General features: G+C 42.8%; 1 protein-coding gene across 2 annotated transcripts; it reads right to left on the bottom strand.

Annotated features, from left to right (window-relative positions):
• Positions 1–11,145: 11,145 nt before the first annotated feature.
• Positions 11,146–20,983, bottom strand: LOC117087677 (ferritin heavy chain-like). 2 transcript variants are annotated; one of them, XR_004438884.1, is made up of 2 exons: positions 20,174–20,983; positions 11,146–11,157 (listed from the first exon to the last, which is right to left on the bottom strand). XR_004438884.1 is itself a non-coding variant. In XM_033218171.1 (1 exon), the coding sequence occupies exon 1, from the start codon at positions 20,793–20,795 to the stop codon at positions 20,244–20,246; it is 552 nt and encodes a 183-aa protein (XP_033074062.1). In that variant the 5' UTR covers positions 20,796–20,983; the 3' UTR covers positions 20,148–20,243. The 2 variants fall into 2 exon arrangements, 1 of the variants encoding a protein (XP_033074062.1); XM_033218171.1 differs by lacking the exon at positions 11,146–11,157 and having other exon boundaries at positions 20,148–20,983.
• Between the last annotated feature and the right edge of the window lie 1,388 nt (positions 20,984–22,371).

Below are 22,371 nucleotides of genomic sequence, written 5' to 3'. Positions count from 1 at the left end.
AATCTGCCTTTCTGTGGTACGCCATAGTTCCATGGGTACCAAGATGCGGGGGACAATTTGCCCTATGGCCCACCCTAGTGTGCTTTATACTAGCTCTAACAGCTATGGTTTTAAAATAACATGTTTTCCCCCTTGTATAAAAGTATTATGGGTCAGGTGTGGTGGCTCATGCTTGTAATCCAGCACTTTTGAGGCTGACGTGGGCAGATCGCTTGAGGTCAGGAGTTTGAGGACAGCCTGGGTAACGTGAGGAAACCCCTGTCCTTACAAAACACACACACACACACACTCACACACACACACACACACATTTAGCTAGATGTGGTGGCTGCACCTGTAGTTCCAGTTACTTGGGAGGCTGAGGCGAGAAGACCGCTTGAGCTCGGGAGGTTAAGGCTGCAATGAGCCACATTCTTGCACTCCTCCAGCCTGGGTGACAAAGTAAGACCCTGTCCCAAAAAAAAAAAAAAGTATTATGTTCTTATTATAGGAAATTTGGAAAATCATAAAAAGGGTGAAGGAAAATTGCTCTTTTAGGCCTAGAAACATTTTGGTGCATTTTCTTTCAATCTTTTAAAAGCCTTATGTGGGCCAGGCATGGTGGCTCACGCCTATAATCCCAGCACTTTGGGAGGCCGAGGCGGGCGGATCACAAGGTCAGGAGATCGAGACCATGGTGAAACCCCGTCTCTACTGAAAATACAAAAAAATTAGCCGGGCGCAGTGGCGGGAGCCTGTAGTCCCAGCTACTCAGGAGGCTGAGGCAGGAGAATGGCGTGAACCCGGGAGGCGGAACTTGCAGTGAGCCGAGATGGTGCCACTGCACTCCAGCCTGGGCGACAGAGCAAGACTCCATCTCAAAAAAAAACAAAAAACAAAAAAACAAAAAAATCCACAAAAGCCTTATGTGAGCCTGTTTTTTCTGTATAGCTTATTTACTCAATTTAGTTGCAATCTCTTACATCTACCCAAATGGTTCTGTCTCCTCTCTCTCTTTTAGCCAGTTAGTCATCCCTTCTCACTGCCTCTAGGGCCACTTAGCTGCTACCTCCTCCCTTCTATAATCTGTGACTTCTAAATTGTGGAGCTGAAGGGAGCAAGTTTACTATGATCATTCAACTGTAAGTAAAGGTAACAATGGACAGTCTCTGCAGGAAAGCCTGAAGCTCACATGACCAGAGTCAGATTGTGGACTTTGAGATGGCTGCTGCAGCCAATCAGCAGACATTTTTGTTTTCCTGCCCCATCCACATGTGTGAGATTCTCAGAACATCTACTCTCACTTCTTTTGAGACAGGGTCTCACTCTGTCACCCAGCTGGAGAGAAGTGGCATGATCATGACTCACTGGGGCCTCGACCTCCCAGGCTCAAGCGATCCTCTCACATCAGTCTTTCAAGTAGCTGGGACCACAGGTACAAGCCATCACACTCAGCTATTTTTTATCTTTTATAAAGACAGGATCTCACTATGTTGCAGTCTGGTCTCGAACTTCTGGGCTCAAGCAATCCTCCAACCTTGGCCTTCTAAAGTGCTGGGATTGCAGGCACGTGACACCATGCCCGGCCTACTCTCACTTTAAACGTGTTGATATTATTCTGCAAGTGCCTCTTGTCACTGAATGAGTATATATTCAATCAGACTTTAAATATCTTGAGGGCAGGGACTCTCTATCTTCTAACAAATACCTTGTATTATGCTCTATACACAGCAGGTATTCCAGAAATGATTTTTGAATAGCATTTAATGAGATATTCCCAGTTTCATTCCAGAATCCATTTCACCTATATCCTTTACCTTTACAAAAGTTTAAACTTTTAATCTGAATAAGGTTTAAACTGACTCAAGGAGTGATTGGGAGGGACATTTCTGAGCAAAAAGATTTTCGCCCAACTGCTGACCACACCTCCTAGCTTTCATTTGGCAAATTCTTCCTCTTCCACCCTCATACTCTCAGTGTGAAGCATATGACCTACACCTGAAGAAAATCAGCATCACCTTCTCCCAGCCACAGTGACTGGTTCAGAGTTGGGCACTTGACCCACACTAGCCCTGTTACTGTGAACTTCAAGACTTCTGGGGATGCTGGGATAAAGATGCTTGCTCCTTTTTGCTGGGTGTGAAAAGGAAGGATATCATCCCAGGAGTTCCTGGCAGCCACCTTCCAGCCATGAGGTGGCCTCTTATGAATGGGTCAACAGACAGATGAGAGCAGAGTTGTACTGGAGACAGAAGTCAGGGCTTGATTGTATATCTCTGAGCCTCTGTATTCCCATGTGCAACCGTGGCCAAAGCCAAATTTACGAATGGCCAGCTAAGTTACTATGATGGTTAATATTAGGTGTCAACTTGATTGGATTGAAGGGTGGCTAGATAGCTGGTATTGTTTCTGGGTGTGCCTGTGAGGCCATTGCCAGAGGAAATTGACATTGGATTCAGTGGGCTGGGAGAGGAAGACCCATCCTCAATGTGGGTGGACACCATCCCACTGGTTGCTAGCACAGCTAGAACGAAGCAGGTGGAAGAAGGTGGGATAAGCTGGCTTGCTGAGTCTCCCGGCTTCCTTCTTTTTTTTCCATGCTGGATGCTTCCTTCTGCTCCTCCTGCCCTTGGACATCAGACTCCAGGTTCTTTGGCCTTTGGACTCTGGGACTTGGACTAGTGGCTTGCCGAGGACTCTCGGGCCTTCGGCCGCCGACTGGGGGCTGCACTGTTGGCTTCCCTGGTTTTGAGGCTTTTGGACTCAGACTGAGCCACTACCAGCTTCTCTCTTTCTCAGCTTGCAGACGGCCGTCATGGGACTTCGCCTTTTGATCGCGTGAGCCAGTTCCCCTTAATAAAGTCGCTTTCATATATACATATATCTTATTGGCTCTGTTCCTCTGGAAAACCCTGACTAAACAGTTACTGTGGCAGGCTGGGTCCCTCAGAGGCTGCACTGAGATGGAGTTTGGGATGTAAAGGTTTATAAGGAAGGGATCAAACACTGTGAAAGAAGGATGACACAGGATTGGGCAAGTGATGCTGAGCGATGCTGAACGATGCTGAAGCAGATCTGATGAAGCCTTAGCCAGTCCAGCAGAGAGTTCTGGAAGTATTTTCAGTCAGCCTTGTCTCAAGGTGGGTGTTATAGCTCTGCTCACACAGTCATTGGATGTGGGTTGTATAGGGAGGGTGTGACTTCAAGGGAGATGGCTCTCCCACCAGAGGCAGCCCAGAAGAAGAAACTGACAAACTGGAGCTGGAGCTACCTGGCGACTGCAGTCCCTGCAGCTGTGCAGCAAGTCCTTCCTTTGAGGGGGATCTGGGTGGTGCATCTCTGAGTCTAGTACTGTTACGAAGGATTATGATCATTATTATAATATTATGCTAAACAAGTTTGAGCTGAGGTTCCTGGCACTTGAAGCCACAAAAGTTCAAACTAATACAGTAATTGTTTTGATAGCCAAATTCACACTGTGATTTGACAATGAGACTTTAGCTATCCAGTTCTCTCAGAACTGCCAAGGTTTGTTTCTCAAAAGAAATGGACATTTGCACTTATCCACTGAACAGGCTGGACCTACAGGAGAATTAAAAATTAGGTAGGCCAGGCGAGGTGGCTCACACCTGTAATCCCAGCACTTGCGCGGGCTGAGGCAGGTTGATCACCTGAGGTCAGGAGTTTGAGACCAGCCTGACCAACATGGTGAAACCCCATTTCTACTAAAAATACAAAAATTAGCCAGCTGTGTTGGTACATGCCTGTAATCCCAGCTACTCAGGAGGCTGAGGCAGAAGAATCGTTTAAACCGGGGAGGCAGAGGTTGCACTGAGCCGAGATCACGCCACTATACTCCAGTCTGGGTGACAGAGTGAGACTCCGTTCAAGAAAGAAAAGAGAAGAGAAGAGAAAGAGAAGAGAAGAGAGAGAAGAGGAAGAGAGGAGAGGAGAGGAGAGGAAAGGAAGAGAGGAGAGGAGAGGAGAAGAAAGGAAGAAGCAAAGCAAGGTATTTTGCTGATAACCTGTAGCATATTTCAAGAACACTGTTTTAACGTATAGGGAAGATTTTGATATTGAAGATGTGTTTAAACACTGAAATGATTTACTAAGGTAGTAAATATGTACTGAATGTCTACTATGTCCTTTATGTATGTTAAGTCATTTAGCCTTCATTAGATAGTGAGATAGGTACTATTATCCCCATTTTACACATGAAGACCGTGAGGCACAAAGAAAGAAAACAATGTATCTAAGGTCATAGGTACTATTATCCCCATTTTACGTATGAAGACAGTGAGGCACAAAGAAAGAAAACAATGTATCTAAGGTCATACAGCCAGGTCATGGTAGAGTCCAGACTTAAACCCAAGCAATCTGGCTTTAAAGCTTGTACTCTTAACCATTATGCCACAGCTTCTTTAAAATAACTTTACTAATTTCTTTAAAAGGTCTGCCATCTAGATTACAGGCGTGAGCCCCCATGCCTGGCCTCCTCTTCCCTTTTGAGACAAAGTCTCACTGTCACGATCTCCAGGCTGGATTGCAGTGGTACCATGTCGACTCACTGACACCTCGACTTCCTGGGCTCAAGCTATCCTCCTGCATCGGCCACCAAGAAGCTGGGACTACAGGCGTGCACCACCATGCCCAGCTAATTTTTGTATGTTTTTATAGAGACGGGGCTTCACCATGTTGGCCAGGCTGGTCTTGAACTCTTGGGCTCAAGCGATCCTCCTGTCTTGGCCTCCTAAAGTGCTGGGCTTACAGGTGTGAGCCACCAAGCCTGGCCACGTTTCTAAATTCATATTAAAGCAGATTAAAAAGAAGAGCGCCTAAGGAAAAACATCATCTATATTTAATCTCCAGGCGTGGAGATAATAATGTTTTCATTTAATAAATATATATTGAGCATGTAAACCAAATAGTATCTGAGACAGGTCTCAATCCCTTAGAAGTTTATTTTACCAAGGTTAAGGACATGCCCAGAGGAGATGAAACAGAGAATCACAGAAACTGTCTGTGGTCTGTGCCTTTCTCCAAAGATGATTTTGAGGGCTCATTTTTTAAAGGGGAAAAAGCGGGCTGGAGGGGAAAGAGGGAGGAAGGTATGACCATTCACATGTTGCAAGAGAAAAGGAGCAGGTAGGGGAAGAGTCAATTATGTATTCCTCTCGCACTCAGTAAATCACTGTACATAAGACAAGGTGAACATAGAGTAGCTACCTGCAGAGGTGTTTAACCTTTTATCTGTAGCTATCAGCTTAGGAACAAAGGGAAAGGCAGCTTCTGGCATGACTCAGCTTTCAGCTTCATTTTTTCCTTTTGGCAGTGAATTGGTGTCCTGCGTTTTTATTTTCCTTTCACAAGCCGCTAGAATCTGCCAAGCTCTTTGTGGGGTAAACAAGACAGATAATATTCTGATCTCAAAGCTTAATGTTAATGTAATGAGAGAGACACAAACACAAATAAGCCAAACCAAGATAGCAGCAGATTGTGAACACTGCTGAGAAAGAATTAAACAGAGCGCTGTAGTAGTAACTGGCAGGGGAAGAGGCGCATTGAGATAGGGTCGTCAGGAAAGGTCTCTTTGTGACAGTGACATGGTAAACTGAAACTTGGAGGCTAAGAAGGAGCCAGCAGAGAGGCAGGCAGAGAGATAGGATGGTAAGATATTTTCAGCCAAGGGAACAGCACGTGCAAAGTCCCTGATACAAGTTCCCACACAAGAAAAACATTGTCCCTACTATTTTCTCTGCCACTTAAAAACACAGTACAAATTTTCTCTCTCCCTAGAGCAACAGTAAACTGCTACCCACAGGTATCCCTTCCACTTCTGTTTTTTATTTCATTCGTTAGCAGATAATGATGTTTTATACTTATAACTATAAAGGCTGTGCAACCAAGTTGAAGAGGTTAATCTCAACACCATGATATGATCTGGTCTGATTGACCATCAGCGCTGCCTCTCACATTCATCTTCTAAGCAGTGCTGTTACTGGAAAGAGGTCCTGATCCAGACCCCAGGAGAGGGTTCTTGGATCTTGCGTGAGAAAGAATTCAGGGTGAGTCCATAGAGTAAGTGAAGCCGACTCTATTAAGAAGCTGAGGCAGATGGATCACTTGAGGTCAGGAGTTCGAGACCAGCCTGGCCAACATGGTGAAACCCTGTCTCCAATAAAAATGTGACACATATACACCATGGAATACTATGCAGCCATAAAAAAGGATGAGTTTGTGTCCTTTGTAGGGACATGGATGCAGCTGGAAACCATCATTCTCAGCAAACTATCGCAAGAACAGAAAACCAAACACCACATGTTCTCACTCATAGGTGGGAAGTGAACAATGAGATCACTTGGACTCGGGAAGGGGAACATCACACATCGGGGCCTATTATGGGGAGGGGGAAGGGGGGAGGGGGGAAGGATTGCATTGGGAGTTATACCTGATGTAAACGACGAGTTGATGGGTGCTGACGAGTTGATGGGTGCAGCACACCAACATGGCACAAGTATACATATGTAACAAACCTGCACGTTATGCATATGTACCCTAGAACTTAAAGTATAATAAAAAATAAATAAATAAAACGAAAAAAGAAATTAAAAAAATATAACAATTAGCCAGGTGTGGTGGCGAGTGCCTGTAATCCCAGCTACTGGAGAGGCTGAGGCAGGAGAATTACCTGAACCCAGGAGACGGAGGTTGCAATGAGCCGAGATCGTGCCATTGCACTCCAGCCTAGGCAACAAGAGTGAAACTCCATGTGAAAAAAAGAAAGAAAGGAAAAAAAAAAAAAAAAGAAAGAAGAAGGAAGGAAGGAAGGAAGGAAGGAAGGAAGGAAGGAAGGAAGGAAAAGAAAAGAAAAGAAAAGAAAAGAAAGAAAAGGAATAAAGAGTGGCTACTTCGTTGGCAGAGGAGTGGCTTGAGCTACTCTACTAAGATACTTATTGTTACTTCCCGATTACATGCTAAACAAGGGGTAGATTATTCCAGAGTTTTCTGAGAAAGGGGTGGGCAATTCCCAGAGCTGAGGGTTCCTCCCCTTTTTAGACCATGTAGGGTAACTTCTGGATGTTGCCATGGCATCTGTAACTGTCATGGAATTGGTGAGAGTGTCTTTTAGCTGCTAATGTATTATAATTAGCATATAATGAGCAGTGAGGACAACCAGAAGTTACTTTTGTTGCCATATTGGTTTTGGGGGGATTTTGCCAGCTTCTTTACCTCATGCTGTTTTATCAGCAAGGTCTTTATGACCCGTATCTTGTGCCAACCTCCTGTCTCATTCTGTGACTAAGAATGCTTAACCTCCTTAACAAACCCAGAAATGCTTTAGCTAAGGCTTTTTTTTTTTTTTTTCGAGACAGAGTTTTGCTCTTGTCACCCAGGCTAAAGTGCAATGGCGCGATCTCAGCTCACTGCACCCTCCACCTCCTGGGTTTGGGCGATTCTCCTGCCTCAGCCTCCTGAGTAGTTGGGACTACAGGCATGCACTACTATGTCTGGCTAATTTTGTATTTTTAGTAGAGACAGGGTTTCGCCACGTTGGCCAGGCTGGTCTCGAACTCCTGACCTCAGGTGATTCGCCTGCCTCAGCCTTCCAAAGTGCTAGGATTACAGGCGTCAGCCACTGTGCCTGGCCTAGTTAAGGCATTCTTAATTAAGAATGCCTTAATGCAGCCCAGTATGTCTCAGCCTTATTTTACCCAGCCCCTATCCAAGATGGAGTTGCTCTGGTTCAAATACCTCTGACAATGCACCAATCTCTTCATCGCCCAAGTCAGAACCAGAGGACCCAGCCAGTTCCCAAATGATCACTGACTTCTCCCAACTCAGTCTCTCATCCATCTCCATTGTCACTAATTCAGTTCTATTCCTCTTACTTATTTTCTTCTGAATTATAAAATGTTACTTCCTAGCTGGTGTGATGGACTATAGAGACGGCCACAAATAATTACAGCTCCTTCCATCAAGAAATGGAATCGGCTGGGCGCGGTGGCTCACACCTGTAATCCCAGCACTTTGGGAGGCCGAGGAGGGCAGATCACAATCAATCCTGATCACATGAGGTCAGGAGGTCGAGACCAGCCTGACCAACACGACAAAACCCCATCTCTACTAAAAATACAAAAATGAGCCGGGTGTGGTGGTGTGTGTCTGTAGTTCCAGCTACTAGGGAGGCTAAGACAGGAGAATCACTTGAACCTGGGAAGCGGAGGTTGCAGTGAGCCGAGATCACGCCACTGCACTCCAGCCTGGGCAACAGAGAGAGACTCCATCTTAAAAAGGAAAGAAAAGAAAAGAAAAGAAAAGAAAAGAAGAAAAGAAAAGAAAAGAAAAGAAAAGGAATCTCTTTTTCCAATCCTTGAATGTGGGCTGGCTTTGAGACTTGCTTTGCAGTGGAAGCAACATTGTGTGAGTTCCAAGCATGAGGCTCAAGAGGCCTTATGTTCTTTCTACCTTGTTCTGGGAAGTCCTACCACCACCGCCACGTGGGCAAAACCAGAACAGCCTGCTGGATGATGAGAGAACATGTGGAACAGAGATGCTCCGTCTCATCTGAGCATCCTAGACCAGCCCATCCTCAGCTGACCTGGCCACTGACAGCAAATACATGAGTGAGCCCAACCAAGTTCAGCCAAGCTTGGCCCAGATCAGCAGAATTGCACAGCTGAGCCCAGTCCAAATTGCCAAACCACAAAATTGTTAGGTAAATAAATGTGTGTGTGTGTTTGTGTGTGTTTTGTAAGCTACTAAATTTTGGGGGTAGTTCCTTTCTCAGCAAAAGCTAACTGATAAAATTGGTTTCCCATCTAGTTTTGGTCCCACTACAATTGAGCTCCCCATTGCCACTGTGGTGGTCTTTCTAAAGCACCACTCAATCACAATACTCCCCCAACATTTTCCCATCGCCTCCATGTAAAACTGAAACTTCTCAGTTGTACCTCATCTTTCACCAAATAGCCACAGGCTATAACAAATTGCTGTGATTCCCTGGGCCTACAGTGTATTCTTTCACCTCCATGCTTTTGTGAATGCTTGCTATGTGCTGAATTATGTTTCTCCAGAATTAGTGTGCTTAAGCCCAACCCCTAGTACCTCAGAATGTGACTATATTTGAAGATAGAGTCTTTGAAGAGGCGATTAACTTAAAAAGAGGCAATCATAGGACACACACACACACACAGGGATGGCCATGTGAGAACACAGTAGAAAGGTGATCAACTGGCTGGGCACGGTGGCTCATGCCTGTAATCCCAGCACTTTGGGAGGCTGAGGCAGGTGGATCGCTTGAGGTCAGGAGTTCGAGACCAGCCTGGTCAACATGGTGAAACCCCATCTCTACTAAAAGTACAAAAATTAGCTGGGCGTGGTGGCAGGCACCTGTAATCCCAGCTACTTGGGAGGCTGAGGCAAGAGAATCGCTTGAACCCGGGAGGCGGAGGTTGCAGTGAGCTGAAATCACACCACTGCACTCCAGCCTGGGCAACAGAATGAGACTCAGTCTCAAAAAAAAAAAAGTGATCATCTGCAAGCCAAGGAGAGAGGCCTCAGAAGAAACCAAACCTGTCAACACCTTGATCTTGGACTTCCAGCCTGCAGAACTGGGAGAAAATACTGTTATTTAAACCACCCAGTCTTTGGTATTTGGTTATGGCAGCCTGAGCTGCTATGTTTTCTTTCTACTGGGAAGTCCCTTCAAACCTTGGTATACCCACACTTGCTACTTCCTCACCTTGCTAATTATGACTTGTCCTTCACACTGGACTCACCACCTTGGGGAAGCCTTCTATTATTCTCTTTAGGCTGGTTAAGTGTCCCTGGTCTGCGATTCCTTCCCTGTATAAGAGCACTTATCTAGATGCTTCGATTTTTTTTTTTTATTGTGGTAAGAACACTTAACATGAGATCTGTCCTCTTAACAAAATTTTAAGTGAACAATACAGTATTGTTAACTATAGGCACAATGTTATACAGCAGATCTCTAGAACTTCTTCATCTCATGTAACCGAAACCTTCTATCTGTTGAACAGCAATTCCCCATTTCTCCCTGCCCCCATCTCTGGCAACAGTCATTCTACTGTCTGCTTCTGTGTTTGACTACTTTATATACCTCATACAAGTGGTGTCTTCCAGTATTTGTCTTTGTATGATTGGCTTATTTCACTTAGCACAACGTCCTCAAGTTTCATCCCATGTTGTTGCATATGGCAACTATTCTTTTTTATGGCTGAATAGTATTTTGTGTATATATACCATATTTTCTTTATCCACTCATCTTTCAATGGATATTTAGGCTGTTTCCATATCTTGGTTATTGCGAATAATGCTACAATGAACATGGGAGTGCAGACATCTCTTTGAGATCTTGATTTCAATTCTTTTGAATAAATACCCGGGAGTAGGAATGCTGGATCATACGGTATTTCTATTTTTAATTTTTTGAGGAACCTCCATACTGTTTTCCATAGTGGCTTCACCATTTTACATTCCCCACCAACGGTGTACAAGTTTCCCTTTTCTCCATATCCTCACCAACACTTATCTTTATTTTTTTGGTACTAGCCACCTTAACCAGTGAGAGGTAATATCTCACTATGGTTTTGATTTACATTTCCTTGATGATTAATGATGTTAAGCATCTTTTCATATATGTGTTGGCCATTTGTATATCTTCTTCGGAAAAAAATGTCTATTCAGGTCCTTTGCCCATTTTTCAATAGGGTATTTGGACTGTTTTTGCTATTGAGTTGTATGAGTTAATTGTACATTTTGGAATATTAACCCCTTATCAGATATATGGTTTTCAAATATTTTCTCTCATTCTATCAGTTGCCTTTTCATTTTGTTTATTGGTTTCCTTGCTGTGTAGAAGCTTTCTAGTCTGATATAGTCCCACTTACTTATTTTTGCTTTTGTTGCCTGTGCTCTTGGTGTCATATCCAAAAGATTATTGCCAAGACCAATGTCAAGTGGCAGCAGTAACTTTAATGGAAGAGGTAACAGCCCTGTAGGTAGATTCGTTCTTACTTTGGAATGGAGTATGTGACTCATGCCCTGAGCTGCATTATCTTTAATAAGTTTTAATAATATCTTTAATAAGAATTGTTTGAGGAAGTTATATTTCTGTATCCGTTACAAGTAAGATTGGCTGCATAGAACAACGCTCTTCTCCCAACAAATAACAAAATAGCATTTTTCTCTCCCATTTCTCTCAGGTAAAGGAAATCTGGAGGTAGACTGTCCACAAATGGTATGATATCTTTGGGTTGTCATTGAGCACTCAGTCTCATCTTTTCATCCTACCATACTCAGCACATAGCTTCATTTTCAAGGTCACATCATGATCCAGATTGGCTGCTGGTGCTTCAGCCATCAGGTCTGTTTTGCAGGCTGGACAGAAGGAAAAACAGGGAAGAACAAAAGGTCATGCATTGTTAAAGATCCTAGCTGGGAGACCTGCCCAGAGCTTCCACTCACATTTCACTGAATGGATCTTAGTCCATGGTCATACTTTGCTCTAAGGGAGTCTGGGAAATGTAGTGTTTTGCTTTTGTTTTTTAGCTGGGCATGTTGACTAGGTTTTATCTTTTTTTTTTTTTTTTTTTTGAGATGGAGTCTTGCTCTGTCACCCAGGCTGGAGTGCAATGGCACAATTTTGGCTCACTGCAACCTCTGCCTCCCAGGTTCGAGTGATTCTCCTGCCTCAGCCTCCTGAGTAGCTGGGATTACAGGCACCTGACACCATACCCGGTTAATTGTTGCATTTTTTAGTAGAGATGGAGTTTTGCCATGTTGGCCAGGCTAGTCTTGAACCCCTGACCTCAGATGATCCAACTGCTTTGGCCTCCCAAGTGCTGGGATTACAGGTGTGACCCAGTGCGCCTGGCCTAGGTTTTAGTTACTAAAGAAGAACGGGATAGAATAAAAGGATATTGGAGGGTGACTAGTTGTCTCTGTGTCAGCCACAGATAAGTGGCTCTTATTAAAACTACTACTGCCAAGATGAATTTGTAGGAACTGAAGTATAAATGCTGTACAAAGCTGATTGGCATAAAGCTTGCAATATTTTGTTCAGCAGAAGGGAAGAGAATATTCTTTTTTAATTGAGGTTAAATTCCATGTAACCCAAAACCAACCACTTTAAAGTATACAATTTGGTAGCGTTTAGTACATTCACAATGTTGTACAATAGTCACCTCTATCTAGATCGAAAACATTTTCATTATCCCTAAAGGAAACTTTAAACCTGTTAAATGCTTGCCCTCCATTACCCCTTCCCTCTCACCCCTAGTAACCACCAATCTGTGTTCTGTCTCTATGGATTTGCCTATTCTGGATATTTCATATAAATGGAATCATGTGTCTGGCTTCTTTCACTTGGCATAGTGGTTTTGAAGTTCATCCACATTATACCATTCCTTTTTATGGCTGAATATGGGAGGAGAATCCTCTTAGCAGATGCAGTACTATCATCCATGGCACATTCTAAACAAACACTCCAGCAAAAATCGGTTGCCTTATAATTGGATGTAATGCTCCTGTGTAGTCCTGTGGAGGTAGAGCTTAGCACTTGCTTACCCACTCACTCCCTTCTTCATAGCTACTGGATCCTTAATTTTCTTTGAAGCAGGAGTGTGCTCTGCCAGGCAATGTCTTGCCACTGCACCAAGCCAATTGTGACAAACTGTTCCCCACTTTTCCAGCCTCTCTTGCAGCCAGAGGTGGCCACTTAATCAAGCTCTGGGCAATGAGATCCAAACAGAAGTTGGCTGGGCCCCAGGGAGATAGGGCTGGGGAAGCTTTTGTCTTTGCCTTCTTGATAAAAGGAGAGGCTGCAGGGGCCCTTCCCGCTTTTTCCTGCTCTGAACCTATACCTGATGTTTCTAGTTGCAGTATCTCTTTCTCAACCCTAACAGCTTGGCATGTTAAGATTGCATCCTTGAGTGATGTTACATCCTTGAGTCACTGAGCTGGTGGTTTCCTACTGAGAGAATGCCTGTTATATGAGCAAGATAAAGTCCTACTCTCTTCAGTCTTGGGAGCAGGTTTTCTGCCACTTACAGCAAAAGCATTTCTAATAAACCTAAGGGTTCTTTTTAAGTGATCACTTTTCCCATACATGGCAGAGGCAAAAGTTTGCAGCTGCCATGGGAAGAGGATGATCAGAAGGGACTCCTAAGGTTACTGCAGCTAACCCTGAATAGGGTCTGAGGTAGCATTTTTCTAACATGGCTACTGAATCCTAAACATACAGTCTGTGTGGGTCTGTACAGACATGAAGGCAAGGGTGCCTGGGTCTTCTCCATGTCTTTCTGCCTGTCTTGCCTTAAGATAAGAATCATCTATTTATGCTTATGGTAGTCAACACATTCACGAACGTTCCCCAGGGGCTGTTCGACCTTGCCTGTCATCAACTCACAGAGTGGTGCACTGCAGTGGGAGCTTGGATGGAAGCCCAAATCTGGAAGATGCTAAAAGGAGCTAAAAAATGCAATTCCTACATTTTGCTTTCTGTAGTAAGATAGGAACAGGCAGATAGAAGGGACAATCCTGAACTGTTAATAAAACCTTTAGGGAGTATCTTGAGTTCATAATAGGCTCTTCACGATTTTAAAACATCTTGCTAATAAGGGCATTCTCTCTTGCATTTGCTGAAATATTTTCAGATGAATTTAAGATAATTAAAAAGGAATCTGGAGGTTTCCCAAGTTTTGCTTAAATGACTCACATTTAGAGGAATCTCAATGTGTATAATGAGAAACATAAAACAAAACTATGACTGCCTAGAAATGACTTTGCTTTTGTTCTAGAGAATCTGAACTAAGACTATATTTTGAAATTGAGTTGGGAGGGATATTTAGTTTTTGGAAATAGAATAAAAAATGAACAGCTCTGGTTTGGAGATAATAAAGCAGCTGACAAAAATAACCCCTTTATATTTAAAAGTAGTTTTTATTTAATTTGAAACATGTTACAGGGTTACTATGGCATTAAATATATAAAAGATATTTAGATCTTTCCAGTTTCCCAGGACTGAATTGAATTTTAACTATACATATTTACCAACATAGATCAACTAAGTAAATGTTGCCAGCTGATATTCCATAGAAACAGAGCAACAAGAGTAAGAAAGAGGCAGAAAATACATTGGACAAAAGCAAATAATGTCTAAGAGATATGAATTCTAAATAAAGTAGATGACCAAGCATCCACATGGGGTACCTTGACAAAATACAGAATGCACAAAATGACTTCCAATTAAATTGCATTATAAGTATATAGCTAAATTTTAAAAAACATATCCTCTGCTTTATTTATACTTTATAATAAACGTATTTATTTATTTTGCTGAAATAATTTATTCTTTCAACAGATATTTTTGAATATCTGCTATGTACCAGGCATTATGCTCAATGCATTTTTTTAAACTAGAGCTAAACAAATAAAACAACAGCAAAAATTACAACAGAAGACACTCCATCCCTGCCTCCAAAGAACTTAATATAAAGTGGGTATATCAATAAATAATCTGATAATATGATGCAATGTGGGAAATGTCATGTTAAAAGTAAACAGGAGGCCTTGTTTACAGGTGTGGTAGTTGCTCACGCCTTTAACCCCAGCACTTTGGGTGGCCGGATGGGCAGATCACTTGAGCCCAGGAGTTCGAGACCAGTCTGACCAACATGGCAAAACCCCGTATCCACTAAAAATACAAAAAAAAAAAAAAAAAAAAAAATTGGCCAGCATGGTGACGCTTGTAGTCCCAGCCACTAGGGAGGTTGAGGCAGAAGAATATGTTGAACCCAGTGAGCCAAGATCATGCCAATGTACTCCAGCCTGGGTGACAGAAGACTCTGTCTCAAAAAAAAAAAAAAAAAAAAGAGTAAACATGAGCTATTAGGAGAAAATATAGGAAACATCCCAAATCCAGATGAAGGAGGCTTCTTGGAGTAGGTAGCATCTGAATTGGGATTTGAACAACTAGCAGCAGCTGCCAGGTCAAAATGATTGGTAAGGCAAGAGGTGGAGCATATGCACAGCCCAAAGGTATAAGATATCTTTTTTTTTTTTTTTTTTTTTTTTGAGACGGAGTCTCGCTCTGTCGCCCAGGCTAGAGTGCTGTGGCCGGATCTCAGCTCACTGCAAGCTCTGCCTCCGGGTTCACGCCATTCTCCTGCCTCAGCCTCCCGAGTAGCTGGGACTACAGTCGCCCGCCACCTCGCCCGGCTAATTTTTTATATTTTTTAGTAGAGACGGGGTTTCACCGTGTTAGCCAGGATGGTCTCGATCTCCTGACCTCATGATCCGCCCGTCTCGGCCTCCCAAAGTGCTGGGATTACAGGCTTGAGCCACCGCGCCCGGCCGGTATAAGATATCTTGATGCATTTACAGAAGAGTGAGAAGGAAGGGAGGTGACAGGGGGTGAACGACAAATGTATTATTAGTTAAGATAGACTACTTTACATTGCAGTCACAACCATGAAGTAAAATAAAAATTATCTGCCAGGCTACATGTCACACACAGGCTTTTCCACCTTATAATTTACCATCTCAGCCTGAGGCTTTAGGACTCACTGCAGCAGGTGGAGAGAACACATGCATCTGCTCTTAAATACTTTTGCCCAGAAATGACATTCACCACTTCTATTCTCTCTCTCTTTTTTTTTTTTTTTTTTTTTTTGAGGCAGAGTCTCACTCTGTCACCCGACTGGAGTGCAGTGGCCGGATCTCAGCTCACTGCAAGCTCCACCTCCCGGGTTTATGCCATTCTCCTGCCTCAGCCTCCCAAGTAGCTGGGACTACAGGCACCCGCCACCTCGCCCGGCTAGTTTTTGTACTTTTAGTAGAGACGGGGTTTCACTGTGTTCGCCAGGATGGTCTCGATCTCCTGACCTCGTGATCCGCCCGTCTCGGCCTCCCAAAGTGCTGGGATTACAGGCGTGAGCCACCGCGCCTGGCTCACCACTTCTATTCTCATTTCGTTGGCCAAAGCAAGTCATAAAGTCACCTAAAACGTCAAAGAGGTGAAAAATGCAATCAATGCAATCCACCTGTCTTGCAATAAGGGAATCAGAAATATTAGGAACCACCAGCAAAGTCTACCATAGGCCTTGTGTAGCACGCTTTGGAATTGTGATTTTATCTTCAAGTGCAGGAACAAATGCAAGCAGAGGCCAAACACAAGGAATTCAGGGTCAGCCTTACAACTGGTTGCCCTCCGACTCTATACTTCAAGTCTCCAGAGGCTGGAGTATCAGTCAGGGGCCACAGGAAAACAGGCCACTGCCTGTTCCCACAGAGGAGGTTAAGATAAGGAAATGGTTACACAAGTAATGCAGAAATGAGACAACAAAAAGGCAACTGTGAGAGAATCCAGAGATAATAACTACAAGAAGCAGCTACTATCCCTAAACTTGGAAGTACAGCAGGGAAGAGGTAGGATTCCCAGAACCTGGGGGTATAGAGCAAAGGCCCTGCAGAATAAATATGAGGGCCTCTTAGGAGGCCTAGTTGCTGCTACTGAGATGCTGCCAATGGGAGGCACTCGTGGAAGAGTGGAAGGCAGCCAGAGGGGAGAAGCTTCCTTCCTGGTTCTTTTTCTTTTTCTTGAGACTGAGTCTCCCTCTGTCACCAAGGCTGGAGTGCAGTGGTGCGACCTTGGCTCACTGCAACTTCTGCCTCCTGGGTTCAAGCGATTCTCCTCCCTCAGCCTCCTGAGTAGCTGGGAATACAGATGCTGCCAACACACTCGGCTAATTTTCCTGTTTTTAGTAGAGATGAGGTTTCACCATGTAGACCAGGCTGGTCTCAAACTCCTGACCTCAAGTCATCCTCTCGCTTTGGCCTCCCAAAGTGTTGGGATTACAGGCATGAGCCACCATGTCCCTCCGATGCTAGTATTTATGCCCATATATTTCATAGTATCCTGTGGGTGTGCCTGAATTTAAGGTTTCAGTTTTCCTTACCTGCCACATTTCAGGGCACTTGAACCCAGACACAGCTCTTGGGGACTTCTTGAGGCCTTAACCACCGTCTTAAACTAATATAAAATTGTAGCATGTCCAAGGGTAAGCAGAGGGTTTGTTAACACATGACAGAGAAAAATTATTTAACTTACAGTAATATTTATTTTTCTTGTACAATTATTTGAATTTAACACATGTACAGACTCATACGACCATCACTGCAATCAGAATATAGGATGGTTCCATCATCCCCAAACCTCCTTTGTATTATCCCTTTATAGTTATACCCTCCCCCTCCCACTAAGCCCCAGAAACTACTGATCCGTTCTAACTATACTTTTATCTTTTCAAGAATGTCATAAAATGGAATCATATAGTGTGTAACCTTTTGAGACTCACTTTCACTCAGCATAATGCCTTTGATAGTCATCCAAATTATTAGTATATTAATTATTCATTCATTTTTAGTGCTGAATGGTATTCCATTGTATGAACATACAATGGTTTTTTATTCATTCACCCACTGAAGGACATTTGGGTTGTTTTCAGTTTTTGGCTATTATAAATAAAGCTGCTAATAACATCCATGTAAAAAGCTGGGCGTGATGACTCACACCTGTAATCCCAGCACTTTGGGAGGCCGAGGAGGGCGGATCACTTGAGGTCGGGAGTTCGAGATCAGCCTGGCCAACATGGTGAAACCCCGTCTCTACTAAAAATACAAAAATTAGCTGGGCATGGTGGCACATACATATAATTCCAGGCACTTGGAGGCTGAGGCACAAGAATTGCTCGAACCTGGGAGGCAGAGGGTGCAGTGAGCCAAGATTGTGCCACTGCACTCCAGCCTGGGCGACAGAGCGAGACTCTTTCAAAACAACAACAAAAAAATCCATATGCAGGTTTTTGGATGAATACGTTTTCACTTCCCTTGGATATATACATATATACCTAGGAATGGGATTGCTTGTTCTTATGGATAAATGCATGTTAACTTTATAAGAAACTGCCAAACTGTCTTCCAGCGTGGCTTACCATTTTGCATTCCCACCGGCAACGTATGAGAGTTCCGGGGCTCTTTGTTCTCATCTCCAATTGGTGTTGTATTTTTTATTAGTCATTCTATTTTTAATATTCTAATGCAATCTAATAGGTGGCAATCATGGTATTAATTTTTATTTCCCTAATGGTGTTAAACATCTCTTCATGTAATGATTTCTCATCCACATGTAAAGTGTTAGTTTAAACTTTCTGCCCATTTTTCAACAGGGTTATTTTCTTACTGTTAAGTTTGGAGAATTTCTTATGTACTATGGATATAAGTCCTTTGTTGAAGATGTTTTGTAAATATTTTCTCCCACTCTGTGGCTTGTCTTTTCATTACTTTAAAAGTGTCTTTTGCAGAGCAAAAACTTTTAATTTTGATGCAGTACAATTATCAATTTTTTCATGTAAGGATTATGCTTTTGGTGTCATATCTGAGCACTCTTTGCTTAATCCAAGATCAGGAAGGTGTTCTTATGTCTTCTTGTAACTGTTTCACAGTTTTGCATATTACATTTAAATCTATAATCTACTTAAAATTAATTTTTGTACAGGTATAAGATTTAGCTCAAAGTTCATTCTTTTTGTGTATGGATGCCCAATAATTCCAAACAATTCATTGAAAAGAATGTACCTTGTCCACTGAATTGCTTTTGCACTTTTGTGAAAAATCAATTTCGTATGTAGACCTATTTCTGGACTCTAATTTTGTTCCATTGATGTATCTATCTATTCCTTCACCAGTGCTACCCTGCCTTGATTACACTTTATTACTTTACATAGTAGCATCACAGTACATCTTAAATTGGATACTGTGAGGCCTCTAATTTTATTCTTCTTTTTCAAAATTGTTTTGTTTTGACTGTTCTGTTACTTTGACTTTCCTATTAATTTTATATTTCACTTGGCTGGGATTTTTATGGAAATTTTATTAAATCTGTATATCAATTTGGAGAGATTTGACATCTTTGCTAAATTTAGTCTTTCAATCCATGAACATGGCATGTTTCTTCATTTATTCAGGTCTTCTTTGATTCCTTTCGTCAGTATTTTATAGATTTTAGCATATAGGTGCTGGACATGTTTTGTTAAAATTTTATACCTAAATATTTTTATTTTATGCTATTGTGAATGATACATTTTAAAGATCTTTTGGCTGGGTGCAGTGGCTCACACCTGTAAATCCAGCACTTTGGGAGGCCAAGCCAGGCAGATCACGTGAGGTCAGGAGTTCGAGATCAGCTTGGCCAACACAGCAGAACCTCATCTCTACTGAAAATACAAAAATTAGCCAGGCGTAGTGGTGGATGCCTGTAATCCCAGCTTGGGAGGCTGAGGCAGGAGAATCGCTTGAACCCTGGAGGCGGAGGCTGCAGTGAACCGAGATCACACCGCTGCACTGCAGCCTGGGCGACAGAGTCAGACTCCTCCAAAATAAAAAAAAACAATAAATTAAAAAATCATCTCCAATTGCACACAACCTGTATATAGAAATATGATTGGTTTTTGTGTGCTGAACTTGCACCTGGAGACCTTGCTAAACTCACTTATTTGGTTCTAGGATTTTGTAGATTTCGTGGGATTTTTCTAAGTAGATGACCATATTATCTATGAATAGGAGAATTTTTCTAATATTCTTTGAGAATTTCTCTTTTTTCCTCCCTTTTCTTTTTGTTCCCTCTGTTTTTAGTTCCTCTGTTTCCCCAGCATTCCATTAAAACTTATATAGTGTGATTTTTGCTATATACGTATGCCTTTTATTTCTTTTTTCTGTCTTAGTGCACTGACTTGGAGTTCCAATACAATGTTGACTAAGAGTGGTGATAGTGGACTTTCTTGCCTTTTCCCGACCTTGGAGGGAAGGAATTCGGTCTTTCATCTTAAGAATAATGCTAGATATCCTGTGAGGTTTTTTCTTGGGTGTGTGTGGGGGGGTGTGTACCTGCTCTTTATCAGGTCAAAGAAGTTCCCTTTTATTCCTATTTTGCTGAAAGCTATCATGAATGGATGTTGAATTTTGTCAACACTTTTTCTGCATCAGTGAATATGATCATGCAGCTTTTCTTCTTCTTCTTTTTTTTGGTACCAAATTTCTTTATTTGAAGGAATGGTACAAATCAAAGAACCTAAGTGGATGTTTTGGTGCAACTTATAGAAAAGGTATAGGAAACCCCAACATGCATGCACTGCCTTGGTGACCAGGGAAGTTACCCCATGGCTATGGGGAAATTAGTCTGAGGCTTAGCTTTCATTATCACTGTCTCCCAGGGTGTGCTTGTCAAAGAGATACTCTGCCAAGCCAGATTCGGGTGCTCCCATCTTGCACAAGTTGGTCACGTGGTCACCCAATTCTTTGATGGCTTTCACCTGCTCATTCAGGTAATGTGTCTCAATGAAGTCACACAAATGGGGGTCATTTTTGTCAGTGGCCAGTTTGTGCAGTTCCAGTAGTGACCGATTCACAATTTTTTCCAAATGTAATGCACACTCCATCGCATTCAGCCCGCTCTCCCAGTCGTCATGGTCTGGTTTCTTGATATCCTGAAGGAAGATTTGGCCACCTCGTTGGTTCTGCAGCTTCATCAGCTTCCCGGCATGTTCCCTTCCTTCATGAGATTGGTGAAGAAAGTATTTGGCAAAGTTCTTCGAAGCCACATCATCGCCGTCAAAGTAGTAAGACATGGACAGGTAAACGTAGGAAGGGTAGAGCTCCAGGTTGATCTGGCGGTTGATGGCGGCCTCTGAGTCCTGGTGGTAGTTCTGGCGCGCCTGCGAGGTGGACGCGGTCGTCATGGCAGAGGCTAAGGACAGGCGGCGGCGGCGGCGGCGGTGGCAGCGCGGCGCTGGAGTGGCGGCGGCGGGGGCCTTGGGCGTTCCGAGGGCGCGGTGAAGAGGTGACGGAGGGCTGGCTATGGGCGGGCGGCCGGCCGGGATGGGGGACCAGCGCCGGGTTCCATCCTAGCACTGTTGAAGCAGGAAACCCCGACGACTCTCCGCGAAGAACATCTGGCCGCTTTTCTTCTTTAGACAGTAAAATGGTGGATTGCATTGATTGATTTTCTCACTTTGAATAAGCCTTGTAATCCTAGGATAAATACCACTTGGTCATGGTGTATACTTCTTTTTATACATTGTTAGATTCAATTTACTAATATTTTGTTAAGACTTTTTATGTCTAAGTTCATGAGAGATATTGGTATGTAGCTTTCTTTTCTTCAACTGTCCGACTCTCTAGAAGAGATTGTACAGTATTGGTGTTATTTCTTCACACCAAAATCTATTTTTGTTGGATGTACTATTTTTGGTTAATAGTTCTTTCAGCACATTGAAAATGCTGTGCATGTCTTTATGACCTTCTTGGTTTCTGATGAGAAATCCATAGTCATCCGAATTGTTGTTACCCTGTATGTAATATGTCCTCATTTTCATCTTTCTGGTTTAAACGTATTTTCTTTTCAGCAGTTTGAATATGTCTATGCTTTGATTCTTTGGGTTTATCCTGTTTGGGGTTTGCTGAGGTTCTTCAATCTGCAGGTTGGTGTCTTTTGCTTCATCTGAAATGTTTTCAGTTATAATATTTTCACATCTTTTTTTTCTGTACCACACTGTTTCTCTTCTCCTTCTGTAACTCTAAAGACACAAATGTTAGATATTTTATTATCTCCTATAGGTTTTTGTGGCTCTGTTTATTTATTTCTCAGTTTTTCCTCTCTGCTATTCAGGTTGGATAATTTCTGTTGATCTATTTTCATATTTACTGACTCTTTCATCTCTATTCTGCTATTGCATCCATCCAGTTTTAAAATTCCAGCTATTGCATTCTTCACTTATAAAATTTCTTTTCTTTTTTTTTTTTAATTTTTGAGATGGAGTGTCACTCTGTCACCCAGGCTGGAGTGCAGTGGTGTGATCTCGGCTCACTGCAACTTCCGCCTCCCGAGTTCAAGTGATTATCCTGCCTCAGCCTCCCAGTAGCTAGGATTACAGGCACGTGCCACCATGCCCAGTGAATTTTTGTATTTTTAGTAGAGACGGGGTTTCACCATGTTGGCCATGCTGATCTAGAACTCCTGACCTCGTGATCTACCTGCTTTGGCCTCCCAAAGTGCTGGGATTACAGGTGTGAGCCACCGTGCCCAGGCAAAATTTAAATTTGGTTCTTCTTTTATCTTTTACTCCTGTGCTAAGCCTTTTATCTTTACATTCATTTCAAGATTATTTGTCCTTACTTGTTGGAGCATCATTATAATAGCTGCTTTACAGTTAATTCCAACATTGGTGTCACCTCAGCAGTGGTGTCTGTTATTTGCCTTTTCCCACCCAAATTAAGATTTTCATGGTTCTTCAGGTGTTGAATAATTTTGGGTTG

Source organism: Trachypithecus francoisi, unplaced genomic scaffold (assembly GCF_009764315.1).
Source record: "Trachypithecus francoisi isolate TF-2019V2 unplaced genomic scaffold, Tfra_2.0 Contig00679, whole genome shotgun sequence".
NCBI lineage: Eukaryota > Metazoa > Chordata > Mammalia > Primates > Cercopithecidae > Trachypithecus > Trachypithecus francoisi.
This window is presented reverse-complemented; position numbering and strand designations above follow the sequence as displayed.

Excerpts from the sequence above, each read along its gene's own strand:
- LOC117087677 (XM_033218171.1), bottom strand. The coding sequence starts at position 20,795 with ATGACGACCGCGTCCACCTCGCAGGCGCGCCAGAACTACCACCAGGAC.